At 34.0% G+C, this 14536-nt stretch overlaps 2 protein-coding genes across 6 annotated transcripts in view; both read left to right on the top strand.

Annotated features, from left to right (window-relative positions):
- Nucleotides 1-5705, top strand: part of LOC106055641 (run domain Beclin-1-interacting and cysteine-rich domain-containing protein-like) — a 55151-nt gene extending 49446 nt beyond the window's left edge. For 4 of the 5 annotated variants that reach the window (XM_013211989.2, XM_013211987.2, XM_013211990.2 and 1 more), the window contains 3 exons: nt 1127-1217; nt 1843-1915; nt 3847-5705. In XM_013211989.2, the coding sequence (XP_013067443.2) occupies nt 1127-1217; nt 1843-1915; nt 3847-3976 (294 nt within the window). In that variant the 3' untranslated portion in view covers nt 3977-5705. Of the gene's footprint in view, nt 1-1126; nt 1218-1842; nt 1916-3059; nt 3077-3846 lie in introns of all 5 variants that reach the window. The other variant, XM_013211988.2, reaches the window with a different exon arrangement.
- Nucleotides 5706-8309: 2604 nt separating this feature from the next.
- Nucleotides 8310-14427, top strand: LOC106055644 (lys-63-specific deubiquitinase BRCC36-like). The gene is made up of 7 exons (XM_013211993.2): nt 8310-8567; nt 9438-9557; nt 10893-10980; nt 12509-12597; nt 12723-12772; nt 13102-13265; nt 13763-14427. Exons 1-7 carry the CDS (start codon nt 8463-8465, stop codon nt 13966-13968), a joined length of 822 nt encoding a protein of 273 aa, XP_013067447.1. The 5' UTR covers nt 8310-8462; the 3' UTR covers nt 13969-14427.
- The last annotated feature ends 109 nt before the right edge of the window (nt 14428-14536 follow it).

Raw genomic sequence — 14536 nt, 5'->3', positions numbered from 1 at the left:
AATATCCAGATTATTTATTCGAAATCTTCAAGAAAATTGTATTAGTCATTAGTCCAATATTTCATACATACTGTTGATAAGAAGAATGTTGCTTTAACAATAAATTATGGCTTTGGTCCAATCTCAGTTGTGGACCAGTGGGGGGGGGGGGTATCTAGGAGAAGGTTTTTCCTTGCTACCTTTAGGCGCTCAGTAAACACAACTCTGCCCGAGTCGGGTGTCGAACCTTGAGCCCCCTTCATAGGTAGCCAAGCCAAGCTAAGTTCAAGCGCACTTAGCCTCTTGACCACACTTCCCACTAATAACTTAACAAACAAAAAAAATCCTTTGTTCACTATGACTCTTTTTGTTGTAGACTCTTTTTTGTTGTTAACAGCCGTGAACAATTTTAACCATTGGGGCTGTTAAGGCTGAAATGCTAAATTTACTTTTTACTTAAAAAATATGTTGTTGCTTTTTAAAATACCTCCATTCAAGTCAGAGCTTCATGGAACTTGGAAGCTGGAGGATGGAACCTGGACGCTGATCTCAAAAGAGGGTTTTAAAGATGTTCATATATATTTAACAGTTGATATCGCTGGGAAAAGAATTACTAGCTTGTTGGCCCCATGGGGAAAACTCTAGTTTGACTGTCATAATTCTTCAAATTAGAAAAAAATAAATGTAAATTTGGCTAGAGTTATAGATCTAAATCAGTTTCGAAAGGACTGTCATATTTGGGAATTTCCGAATGTAAGGCATTATTGATTCAAGAATTTAATAAATTTATGTTCAGGACAATTTTGCACATCGTCTTCTAAGTCTAGATCTAAAAGCCTATCATTTGAACATTATAAAGTGTAGTAGATCTGTATATTTGCTTAACCAGGATTCTTTCACTCGGGAGAAAAGGGGGGGGGGGGGAATGGGTCAGAGTAAAAAAATGTTTTTTTTTGTTTTTAATCTAACATTCATAAGTTATTAAGAGAAAAAGAATTGCTCTATAAACTGTATAAAGGAGTTATTGTCTTTTTAAAAGAGTGTTTTTAAAAATGTTTTACTTCTTTTGTTCTAATCTAAATGTGAGGCTGTTTTAAATGTGAGTTAATGTTAGTTGTTGTTGTTTTTCATTGCTGATGTTTTTCAGTTGTGCCAAGGGCTAGGCTTTCTGTGTGGAATGTGTCAGGACAAAAAAGTTATCTTTCCTTTCCAACTAGAGTCAGTGGTCACATGTCAAGGTAAAAATTGTTTGCTTTTATTTTTAGATTGGTGTAGAGACCCGTAAGTCTCACTGGAAGTTTTATTTTTATACAAAACTTTACCATTATTAGACTGTTAGGGAAGGGAGACTCTAAGAGAAGATTTCAGTGCTGGCTTTTCAAAATTATTTTTAAAAAAACAAAACGTGATTGACTTGAATTTAAACTTGAGAGATCAAGCCTCCTTGATGAAAAGTTGACATGCCAAAATATATATGAAAATAGAATGTAACATAGTTACCTATTGTTAGTTTCAAATTTTTAGGCCACAACCTGTTTATCTAAACAAGGCCTATCTCCCCATAGCTAGTACAAAAATAAAACAAAATTAATTACATATGACTTAAAATAATTGGTCCATTTTTTTTCTAATGTTTCATGTGTTGTAAAGGACCATGAATAATTGTGCAAAGCTTCAATTTGATCCAAGATTGGGAAGTGGTAGAAATAATGTGTACAAAACATGTACCAATCTGACACTAAGTTGATATGAGCTGTGTAAAAACAGCTTTATCCATCTGATGTAATCAGTCTTAGTATTTTCAATGGCTTCTTTATGTGTGTTGTAAAAAAACATTTATTCTCTTATTTGTTTCCCTTTCAGTGTGTCAATCTTGCTATCACAGAGATTGTTTTGTGCCAGAGAAATGTCCCAAATGTATTCGAAGAGAAGCGAGGTGATGATGCTTTTTTTTTTATATACTGTGGGTCTCAACTGTGTGTGCATAAATATATTTCCGTATTAAAATTTGTGAAAAAAAAAAAAGTCAACAGTTTTGTCTCACTACTAAAAAGGCTGCACTCTACTTCAATCTTTGGCACTTTTAGTGCATATGGATGTCTTATTGTGTCTGTGTTAGTGTACATGTTCAGTCACTATTTAAAATCTTTATTAGCATCAAGCTAAGTTTATAGTGCTTTACTGATTTAAACAGTTTTTTTTATAACTGTTTGAATAGGATATGTATAGTTAATTTCTTTTTGATAGAGATTGTGTATTTGTTTCATTCGCAATTGAAATAAGTCATAATCACACACACACCTAGACTTACACTTGAAATAAACAGACACCCTTGCCTGACATACGTATCCCTAAATTTGAAGTATGACTTTTACATTTATCCTATCTCTATCCTTCCCTCATAATAATAATAGTAAAGGTTACTTGTGGTTAAACCTAGATAGCTAGCTGATTTAGTTGAATTCCTGAAGTAGTGTTCACATGTATCAGAGGTGTAGCTAGGGTGGTGGAAGGGGAGTGGGGAGAATTTGAGAATCCCCAGACCCTCACTTGATGGGGGCCACCGAATGAGTGTTTTTTTACATTAAATATTACGCAAAGTGCAGGGGCCCCCAAAGAGGCCAAAGCCCCCCGTGCCTGCAAATGATGGCTAATTCCTAGCTACGCCACTGACATGTATCCCTAAAGGAGATGAGTGTGTTTTGTACACTGCTATTACTCTTTGAAGCTTTCCTAGTGTTGTTAAGAGCTTGGGATAACACCATAAAACTTGCATAACGAAGAAAACTAAATAAAAGATTTACTTACTGTCAAAGAATTGATTTTGTTTCTGAGCTTGTAATGAAAGGGTCTCAGTGAAAGGTTATAGGCAAAATTTTTTATTCTCACCATGTTTGCTTTGTGGGGTTGTAATTTTTTTTAAACATTTAGGGTATTATGTAAACTTTGACACTGATCAACACAGAAAGTATTAGGAATTACTTTTTTGCTTGCCTTAATAAAGATATTTGGCCTTTAGAGCTGCTTTATTTTTGGTTTTGCTTAAAAACTAAAAATTATTTTTCTTCTTAAAATCTCAGCTAATTAAATTTCAATGGTAAGTGTTATCAACTCTCTGCACTTTCCAGAGATAACTTTCATATCATGGATTTTATTTTTTTCATCTTTTATTAAATACAAATTTCATGATTTAATAGGATATTGTTTTGTATGTTGGGGTAGCTCATAGAGTGATGCACAAATGACATTTACCTTGAAATTTAGTGTCTTATTTTTGGTGTTTCACTTCTTGCTTTTATTTTATCAATGTGAAATGATTTTTTTTGTTTGGGAGATTATGGTATTTTCTTGATGGTTAATTTGACTTAGCATTAACATGTAACCTGCAATAGCAGCGCAAGAATGAAATATGTTAACGAAGAACATTTTCTTCATTGAAATATTGTATTCTCATGTTGCTATTATGTGGTACAATCTTTTCCCATGGTTTCCTTGCCTCAGCATTAAGCTTCACATTCCTCTTTAATGGTTCATACTGTAAGCCATCTGTTTTAAATTTCAGGTTTTCTTTATATTCCCTTTCATTTTATTCTTTTACTTTCTTTTGACTAAAATAACATTTGTACTGTAAATTTTCAACAAGTATTTTCATATGCATTAAATAACACAACACTTTGTCATTAGAAAAAGCTTTTGAAATGCATGCCCATTCAATCAAAACCAGCTTGTGACAGTAAAAAAAAAGAATTTAGTTGTATTGTTTGTAAAATAAATTTGTTTTAATTCACAGCTTCTACCAATGAATATATCATTAATGCTGATAATTCATTTATCCTCTTGATGATCATTTCTAAATTTTACTTGCAGAAGAAAAGTCCTCCAAGAGTCTATATCCCCTGACAGTCCAGACTCTGGAAATGAGGACAGCACATGTTCGGACAAGACCTTGGTCTCAGGTGGAAGTCCCCAGAGTGGCAGCGCAGATGAGCTGAGATAATTTTGGCTTAATCTAAGCAACTAATAAAACAAGTTGAATGTTTTCATCAAAGTCTTCCTCTCTTCAAATGTCCACATTTTATTGAAACCTAAACTGAGGTTTCAATTACAAACCTTATAGCAAAAATAATATATCTATTTTATAACTAAACGTACCAGTACATGTAATCTAGATAACATAAATGCCATCATATTTATTTCAAAAAAAATAAAAACATTTCGTATTGCTTTTCTTCCAATGCTTTAAACAAATAAGATCTTTTCATCACATAAAAGTCTTCCATAACATTGTAGAAATCTTTAATATGATGCACTTGGTAGTATGTTCTTTCATCTGTATAAAGTTCATAGTTCAGTGAAATCATTAATCCACATGCTTGGCAGTACGGGAGATTATTATAATTTATATATAGTCTTACTTTACAACGCGATTGCTCCACATGGTATGTAGTAGTCAGTGTCAGTGTTTCTGGCTATGAAATAAAGTGGATTGCAAAGAAGAAAGACAAGCAAAACAACTCTGAGCAATTACAGATAATAGTCCCAACCTACCCTTTGCCTTAAATGCTGTTTGATTTTCAAAGCAAAGTTTGGACCCCACAGCCATCTTCGATTTCAGATCTTGAATGTGTGATCTCTCTTGCTTTGTGTAAAAATAAAGTTCAATACTTTCATAAGCCAAGGTATGGTGGCCTGGCCATGAGATATAACTTTAACTTGTCATGATGGTGGTGAGTTTACCCATCTTCGGAGGGTTTGACTTTCATTTCTGATTGAGTGTGAAAATTTAATTTAAAAATGTAATATAATAAAACATTTGACCCTTCACAGGCTAGTCAAGTATTTTAAAAAAAGATTTATATATATATATTCATTTTAATTTCCTTTGCACTTCCAAACTGTTTGATTCTGCTAGTTCTTCTTTGTACAAATAACCCTTTAAACTTAAGATGATGCTATGTTCAAGTGTTAGCTTATTGCTTACTGTCACATTTATTGTTGATCCTACAAATATTTCAGTTATATAAGCTCGCCTCAAGCAAAGTGGGTCAATGTATGCTCTCTGGAGAGGAAAATCAAATAATTTGAATTATTCCTATTTTAAAATGTTATAGGCTTTACAACTGTCTACAAATTGAACTGAGGATATTATTTAAGAACAGAGCGTTAAAGTATCGTTAAAGGTTAGGCATACCTAAAAATACCGATTTACAATGATTGAAACAACTAGCCAAAGTTTTTAAGTCACAGATCATGCCCATTAAAAATGTCATCCATTGAAAATGTCATCCATTGAAAATGTCATCCATTGAGCAATGTTTTGCTTCACCTTCCTAATATTTTTGAGGTGCCCATGTCTTTCACTTTAAACTTTGAACTTCATGTTTCATGACTGCTCATTTTTTTAATCATTGAAATATACAATTTTTTGTTCACTCAAGTCACCTAATTTATTAATAACAGTTCATTTAAATGTGCTAACATATTTGTATAGCTCTGTTGCAAGCCATTTGTGTAATGAAAAAACATTATTTATATTTTAACATAACATTCCACTTTATTATATGTATTTTTATTCGAGTATGTCAGTTATTGGATATGTTGTGAGTTCACATCTTACATTGGGTGTTGGAATGAGAATTAGTCATGTCTTCATATTTTTGGAAATGTTCATAATTGTTGTTTTTTTATTCTGTGATATGATGATTTATTAAAAAAAATGCAAACAATATTTTTTTTAATTAGTTTTTTTTAATATACAGTTGAATCTATAGAGACTCGGATGGTTGACTAGAGGAAAAAAAGAGAAAACGAAATGGATAGCCATTGAAAGGGGGACAAAAAATGAATTAGTTGCTATTGAAAGAGAGAGAAATTTACCCTTACCTTTTTTACCTATCCCTTAGTCTGTTGGGGCACCAAGCAAGATTTGTCGACCGTCTTTCTCCATTCCTCCCTTTTTTTTTTCCTTGTTTAGAACCTCTCTCAATGGCAGGCCCGTCCATTCTTTAATGTTGTCCTCCCATCGCTTTTTCTGTCTGCCTCTTCTTCTTTTTCCTGGCACTGTTCCCTGAAGGAAGGTCTTTGCGAGCCCCGTAGATCTTGTAATGTGGCCATAGGTTTTAAGCTTTCGTCTTTTTACTATAGTTAGCAGGTCGTCATGGGCTCCGATCGCTGCAGTGCAGTAACCCTGTCTCTGATTTCTTGGTTTGTGATGCGGTCTTTGAATGTGATGCCTAGGATCCTTTTGTAGTATCTCAATTCCATTGCTAGGATCCTCCTCTCTAGCTCTGCATTCAACGTCCACGACTCGCAAGCATATAAAAATGTGGCCATGTCCAGGGAGCGCACCAGTCTGATTTTGGTGCTACGGCTAAGCCCTTGTCTTTCCATATTATTTTAAGTTTTGAAAGGGCTGCTGTGGACTGTGCTATTCGGGCCAATAGTTCGGGTTTTGTACCCTCATCTGAGACAATAGCTCCGAGGTATTTGAAGCTGTTAACACTAGTTAGCTTTTCACCTCCAATACTGATGCCTCTTTTAAAGCCCTGATGGCTATTGGTCATAATTTGTTTTTTTCCGGCATATATTTGCATGCCATATGCTGCGGCACATTGATAGAACAAGTGAGGTCATATAAATATCTAGGCGTCATCATTGATAACAAGCTCCCATGGGAAGACCACATTGGAACTCTGACAAAGAAAACAGCCCAGCGACTATTTTTCCTGCATAAACTCAATAGCTTTTAACTAAATAAGAAGATCCTAGATAATTTTTACGGCGCGACCATATAAAATCTGCTAACATTCGGAATAACTTGTTGGCAAGGCAACGCTTCATCTAAACAGTTGCCCCGCCTAGAAAGCATCATAAAAAGGGCATCAAAACTCACACGCAAAACATTACAATATTTAAAGGAACTTTTTGAGCAGCAATGTCTAAGAAAAAACGCAAAAATCTTGGAAGAAAACAGCCACCCACTCCATCATAACTACGTCAAGTCGTCGCGAAGTGGGCGACTTAATTCTGTCAATCAAGACAATAACAGAGCGGTATAAAATCTCATTCGTATCTTATTCGGTCACGTGTCTCGGTCAGACTTTATCAACGTCCCCCTTCGATCAGGAAACATGAAAAGGACCAAGATGCCTGTGTGTAGTCGCTGAATGACCTCTTTATGTTGTGTCTGTTCTATTTGTGTGTATGTTTCTGTTGTGTTGTCTGTATATGAGAAAAGAGTCCTTGTAATCACAACAAATTTCCATAAGGATCAATAAAGTAGATATAGCCTACCAGAAAGACCATTTAGTAAGATTGCGATGAATTTGATAGGACTGTACATATGTCGGTGGTATTCAGAGTTCCGTATGCTAGGTGTATTAAGCCTACACTTCTCTACAGACTCATATAATATAGTACTAGGCCTACTCTTTAAATTCTTGTTATAGGCTACAAACAGATCTAGTGGGTAATGCATTGTTAGTTTTATTCATTTTACATGCTTCGAATATTCCTTCAGTATTGAAGACTATATAAATCACAATTTAAGCCAGCATCATAACCTAGTCCAAACGTACCGCAAGACGGCTGCAGCTGGCGGCGGGCCAGTGGCGTAGCTAGGATAAGCGGAGAAGGGTGAGAATTTGAAAATCCTCCTGGGCACCCATTTGAAGGTGTCCCCTAATGAAAAGGAGTGTTTTTTTTACATTAAATTTTAAATATTCCGCAAAATGCAGGGGCCACCAAAGAGGTCAAGCCCAGTCGGGCCCCCAAATAGTGGAAAATTCCTAGATACGCCCCATGGGCTTACTACACGACCAGGCAGCCTTCCGTTGAACGGCTTGATTAAATCAGCCTGAACCAGGGTTACAAACCCAGAGGACAAAACCCTTACAATGGAGGGGGAAAAAAAGACAGTTAACTTTGTATGATAATTGTGCCGAGCATCTAAAGACAGAAACGGCTAATTCAACAGATGGATTGCACTGTGGAAACATTTTTTTCAGAAAGCCTGCAATTATTTGGATTAAAACCTCCTCCTGAGCACATCAACGATAATGAATTATTTGGCGAAATTAACGGTTAATATACCTCACTACAATGGCAATTGAGACGCGTTGGAATGTCTGCCGCGAGAGAATTTTAAAATTAAGAATGAGCAGATAATTGATTTTATGTGATCTAGGTAATCTAGATCCAAAAAATAAATACAACTGCAAAGGACCACTTGCAAAATAGTTTTAATTCTTTCTTTAAAAAACCTGTTCAGTATACTATGTTGTTGTTTTTTAAAATCTAGATCCAAAATTATTTTGCTTTCCGAGAAAAATGTGATTCTAGTTTTTAAGAAGAAATGATTGTAAACAAACGAATAAATCTGTAGTTGTAGTGTAGAATCTAGACTAGTCTATAGAGGCTACATCTATCTATAGACAGTATAGATCTGGTTGATAAATTTAAATACAAATAAAAACAAAATAAACATGAGTTTACAAAGCGTGTGTATGTATTCTGATGTTTATCTAGTGTGTCTCACACATGCTCTTTCTACGGAACGAGAAGAGGTCATGGGTCTTTTAATTGGAGAGGTACTCTACTAGTACTAAATCAAAATCTTAATCTAGATCTAAATCTTATTTAGTCTTGAGTCTTGAGTATAATTTTTGATATTTTTTTTTACTTACTTTGTCTTTATATAAATTTAATAAATTCTAGATCTATAACTCTCTAAAGTCTCTACCCTAGACGGCCTAGATTCTACTACTAGATCTATAATTCTATATACTATATATAGACATGTATATATAGATTAGATATAGATTATAGATCTATCAGTATCATAATCTATGTTGTTTTGTTTCACTATGTATGCAAAAAAATATGATGTCAAAGAGGGTGAGGTCAATAAGGTCCAGCCCCAGCGCTGACATGATTATCATTAACTAAAACTGTTCCCCACTTTGTAACTTAATGAACACTCTTATCCACACAATGACACATATGCCTCACATTCACATGGACTAGAATAACAAAGGATATATACCCAGGACGTAATTATATTCTTTTTTGAAGATATGTCTGTATTCTATAAAACGATAATAAGATAAGATCTAGGAAGTCATTATCTTTTGAAGGAACTTCTGTGAATATAATTGATAAGATAAAAGGATTTAATTACTGGTAAAAAAAATAATCTTCATATATAGAGATGAATATCCAGTAGATTTATAATCTGTAGTGTAAGATTTCTAGACAAGAATCATACCTTAGGTCTAGATGTAGATCATCTACTTTATCTGGTGTAACCATCAAAATAAAGAAGCAATGAATGATAATATGTAATGTGGTCACTTATTGTTTATGTCTGCTAATTATAAATTAAAATAAATTTTTATTTTGGCTTTCAACTTTTTTTCTGCAATACCTGTATATATATGATTCATTTATTCTCTTTGTAGGTTGATAGTTCCAAAGTTTTACACATCTCGTCTGTTGTGCTCTTGTGTAGGTCAGACAAACAAGCAGACAGAGTGGAAATATCCCCAGAGCAGCAGATGGATGCTTCAATCAAAGCTGAAGTGAGTAGGCAACCATTGTAGATGTAGAACAATAATAATTTGAATTTAAATATAAATCTTATTTTGCATCATTCACGCTGCATAGCTAACTTCTGCTCAACATCACAAGAAACAGACACTCCATAACACTGTCTACCATTGAAACACACACTCCATAACACTGTCTACCATAGAAACAGATGACCTTTATATCATCTGTCTTATAGATCATAAGGTCTGATAGGGGTATTTGACATGTGAGAGCTTGTGACTACAAAACTTACTCAGAATGTAGACTGGTGTTCTGCACGAGCACAACTACAAAGTAGTTTGTAGAAAAAGTTGTGACTCAATTTAACAACAAAGTTAATATAACTACACTTTTATCTGTTGTTAATGTGTGAGTTCAGAAATATCTGTAGTTTGACACTGAACAAATGTACACACTAAATCTTCTTTCTCTCACCTTTTTTTTTTCCTTTTTTAAAATCACTTCATTAGTCTGTCTGTCTGTCTGGGTGGAATCTTTGACATGTTATCTCTCCCACTAGCTATTCTCTAATCAGCTTGAAACTTTGCACACAATCAACTCATTGTGATGTTGATGGTAACACATGTATCTTTAAAGAAATATACATTAGTTTATCAATTACTTGTGGTTAATTAATTTTTGTTTATGAAAATGTACAAAGCCAAGTGTATATAAACCTTCTTCAGAGAATTAAGTTGTTGGTAAAAAAAATTTAAGCTAACAAATTAAGCTTATTGAAACCTTCTATTTTTATAAGTATTTGAATAACAGAGTGGCATTAAGTGGGACTTCCATTGTGGATGTTCAAGTTCAAATTCAGACTCTAGCAACTTTGTTTTTTTTTAAAGGCAGCATGGTAACCTTCTACCTACCATTGTCCTTTCCTGTCTCCCCCCCCCCCCCCCCAACTATCTTCATAAATGATTTGACCATAGCACAATGAGCTTGCTATAAACATGAAAGTTGTGATTAACAGAAGCAATTAAAAATTTTTTTCCAATATAATTATATTATTGTTGGTGTAGATCTATAAAAAAAATTAATAACTGATTGATTCAAAATAATTGATGCAATTTTCACTCATTATCAGACATAATTTTATTTAAATAGTTGCTATTAGCCTGTAAAATAATAAAAAAACAACTTTTAAAGACACAGCTTGATTTCATAAAATGTGTGAAATATTTGTTATTTTATGAATTTTATATATAATTAAATGTATATATTAAAAGAATTGATACTTTTTGAAATATGTTCAAGTCTAAAATTCTATTAGGTATCTTCATTGTATGCTAAAAATGTTAATCTCTCTTAATTTCTCTCAGCAATTGTCTAAAGAATTGAACAGACCCATGAGAGTAGTGGGATGGTACCACTCACACCCTCACATCACTGTCTGGCCATCTCATGTAGGTAATGAAACCTTTTGTACTCATTTGATTTCTTATTAAAAGAAAATTGTTTTTTTTTTTACAAGTCACTATCTCATCCAGTTCATGGTGGCAAGTCAATTAGAATTGATGTTTAGTTTGTCTATGTTAGGCCACTAACTGAAGGGTCAAGTTCTAAGCTTGTATTGCTATCCCCACTCACATTGGTAGTATTGTTGTATCTAAGCTTGTATTGCTATCCCCACTCACATTGGTAGTATTGTTGTATCTAAGCTTGTATTGCTATCCCCACTCACATTGGTAGTATTGTTGTAACTCTGGTGGTGATGCGGATAGGGTAATCATCATGTGTGTAATCATCTGGCCCAAATTACCCAGGCCAGCACTAGACAAGCAGTCAGTTGTGAAGAGTAGTGATGCAGCGACTTTTCAGGAAAGATCTGTGTTGTGAACAATTCTCATGTCAGATACATTTATGTAACCATTCAAAAGGGTAGAGCTTTTTTCCAAGAAGGCCTTCAAGTACCCTGTATAAAGAGAAAAGGTGTCAGAGTCAATTCACTTGACATCTTCACAAGTACAAGAGGAAGTCTTGAGTCTCGACTCAGTCCTGTACAGTGAGTCCAGTGTGAAGTCAGTCTAGAACAGAGAATCAAATACAAGTTTGGGATGAGATGAAGAGTCATGTAGAGTTGATACAGTGGCACAGAATTGATACAGCAGTATGATTATCAATGATAGAGCATTTGTACAGTCAGTGTTACATTTTGACAATTGTACAGTATTGGCTGTGATTTATTAGACATTAAACTGTTACATTTTTTGGAGCCCTGAGTTGTCAAGTTCTTTGAGTTGGTTGTGTCATCTGGTGCATTGTTGGTTGTGTCATCTGGTGCAGTGTTGGTGGTGTCATCTGGTGCGGTGGTGTCATCTGGTGCAGTGTTGGTGGTGTCTTAGACTCAAAATAAAATATTAAAGGTACAAGTTACTGCAAAATTTGTGGCCTGAATATGACTATTGTATAAAAGGGCTATCTACAGGACTGTAGTTGTATTGATTGAAGGATTTCTTATTCAGAATGTTGTAACGCCAAAGCACTTGAAGAACCTCCCATAAACCTTTCAGAGATGCCATTGGACCAGAATTGGTTAAACATGCTTGGTGGAGTTAAATTAAATGAAAATTGAAATATTTTTAGTATCTTCACCATGAGTTGAAAAGACAAAAAGTATTTGTCATCAGTTTTTACCAAGCAAGACAAAAAAAAAAATCAACCTTCATAAGTATTATGCTAATAAAAACTTGTAAAAATGTTTTGCATGTTTCAAATGTTCCTTCAGAGTTGAAGATATCTACCTCGAAGTCCACACCTTCCGCAGGATTACGGGGGATGGCAGCGAGCAGGGTATGAACCTGGGACCACCCAGTCAACTGAACTTCAGTCCAGCAAGGCACATATCGCACAACCAGGCAGCTACAAATTATTAGTCAATTTATTTCTTTATTTCACATTGACTATCTAAAAGAAATTAATTTTTTTTTATATCTAGATGTGCGAACACAGTTCAATTATCAACAAATGGATGCTGGTTTTGTTGGTATTATATTTTCAGTTTTCAATGAGGATAAAGTAACAAAGGTAATTTGTTAATTATCTATTATTTATTTATTAATTATTAATTCCTTTATGAGTTACAGAGTACTATTATTTGTTTGTTCTTGGTAATTGTTAGGTTAAATTAAACCTTTTTTTTTTATTTGCAGCAAAACAGAATAGAAGTGACATGTTTCCAGTCTCAAGACTTTAATTCACAGTAAGTGACCAAACTCTTTTATCTGTTTGTGTTCTTAGGAAGTTATTACCTTAAAAGACCTTAAGACTTTAAAATTGCAGAGTTTAATTCTTTTAAAAGCATGCAAAATTGGATTAACACTGATCCACATAAGGAATAAAAATGTTCTCTTGAAGGATTTTGTGTAATTTATAAGATAACTCAGTAAGATAGCATTTGAGCTTCACATTGGTTGTAATGTAAACACTTGAACTTGTTTTGTTTAAATGCATCATTGACATAACATGGTATCCATCATGGTATGTTGTGTAAATATCCTTTAAACTACACATTCATTGTGTCTTTCTCAGGGTGGAGGTGCCTCTGGAGGTTGTACCATCCACTTCCATCTCAGTGCCTTGTCTTGATGCTCTGATCACTATACCATATATACTTCTCCAGGAGGAGGGGGAAGCTTATGATCGAGTCACCAATGAAGATCAAGATCTTTTAACACGAATACACAACGCTGCAGGTATTATTGTAATCCATTCTCTCTCTCTCTCTCTATATATATATATATATATATTTTTTTTTTGTCAATGCTTCTTTTAACTTTTTTGTTAGGCATAACTTTATTTTTATAGGATTAAAACAATGTTGGACTTAGCTATAACCATTATGTCAGGTTCTCTGTCAACAATAGCACGGTAGTCTCAAGGGTCTCAGATATGACATGTTAGTAGTTTTCAGGGGTCTTCTAATCATTTCTATCAAAGTCACTGTCTGGATAAATCAATGACACTATAACGATCACTTGATTCTAGAAACTGATGAAAGGAACTTTTATTTAGAGCCCTTCATGAAGTGTTGCTACTTTCAAAAATAGCTTCACTTTGTTCTGCAATTTTTCCCACAACCATTCTCCAACTGAAGTCATTTAAAACATGTAGGATTTTAGATCTGCAAAGAACTAAATGTCATGTGACAGAAGTAGAGAATATAGTCATAGCTTAAGTGTTGTACTTTCAGTGTACACCAAATCAGTGTCCCACGTCCTGGAGGCCATCACTGTCCCTTTGACCCACAACCTGGAGACGAGGTTGAGGAACAACAAGATGGACATCCAGAGGCTGCAAAGGGAAAAAGAGGCATTGACTCAGAGGCTGATGGAGCTACAGCAGAAGAATGCTTCCAGGTCACAATCACATGAGGATCTAATCAACTTGATGGACTAGTTGAAGAGATCACTGTGCAGGTACAACCGAAACTGGATCAACTTTGGGAAATATTCTCAAAGTACAGGATACAGGTTGTTTTTTCCTAAATACATTTATTTGACAAGTGAACATGTGGTTAAAAAAAAAAATTTTTGTAAAGATGAAGACATTCAAATGTCAACGTCCTGCTGGGAGAAATGAATTATGAATGCTTACTATAATGTTAATCATATTCAGTTGGACAGTGTTGCATGAAAAGCGAATTGGTGCAATCTTGTGAATAATATTTATCAAATGTATTTAGTATACATGCTGATCAGTTGAACATAAAACTGTAGATAGCTTACAAATATTTAGCGATATATGTAATATTTGTATATTATTTTAATTCTAAATTACTTCTCACTTTTTTCTTTTTATTGCTGTTGATATTATTCTTTGTACATTTTAGTTCAATAAAAGCCTTTTTTTTTTTTTTTTTTTTTTTTTTATCAAATCATGTCATCATTTTCTTGTTATATTTTTTTTTTATTCACCAATAAATCTGTTACTCAACAGACATTCAATTATTAGTTTATTAGTGTGT

Source organism: Biomphalaria glabrata, chromosome 15, assembly GCF_947242115.1.
Source record: "Biomphalaria glabrata chromosome 15, xgBioGlab47.1, whole genome shotgun sequence".
Taxonomy (NCBI): domain Eukaryota; kingdom Metazoa; phylum Mollusca; class Gastropoda; family Planorbidae; genus Biomphalaria; species Biomphalaria glabrata.
The sequence above is the reverse complement of the archived record's forward strand: the minus strand, read 5'-3'. Positions and strand labels throughout refer to the sequence as shown.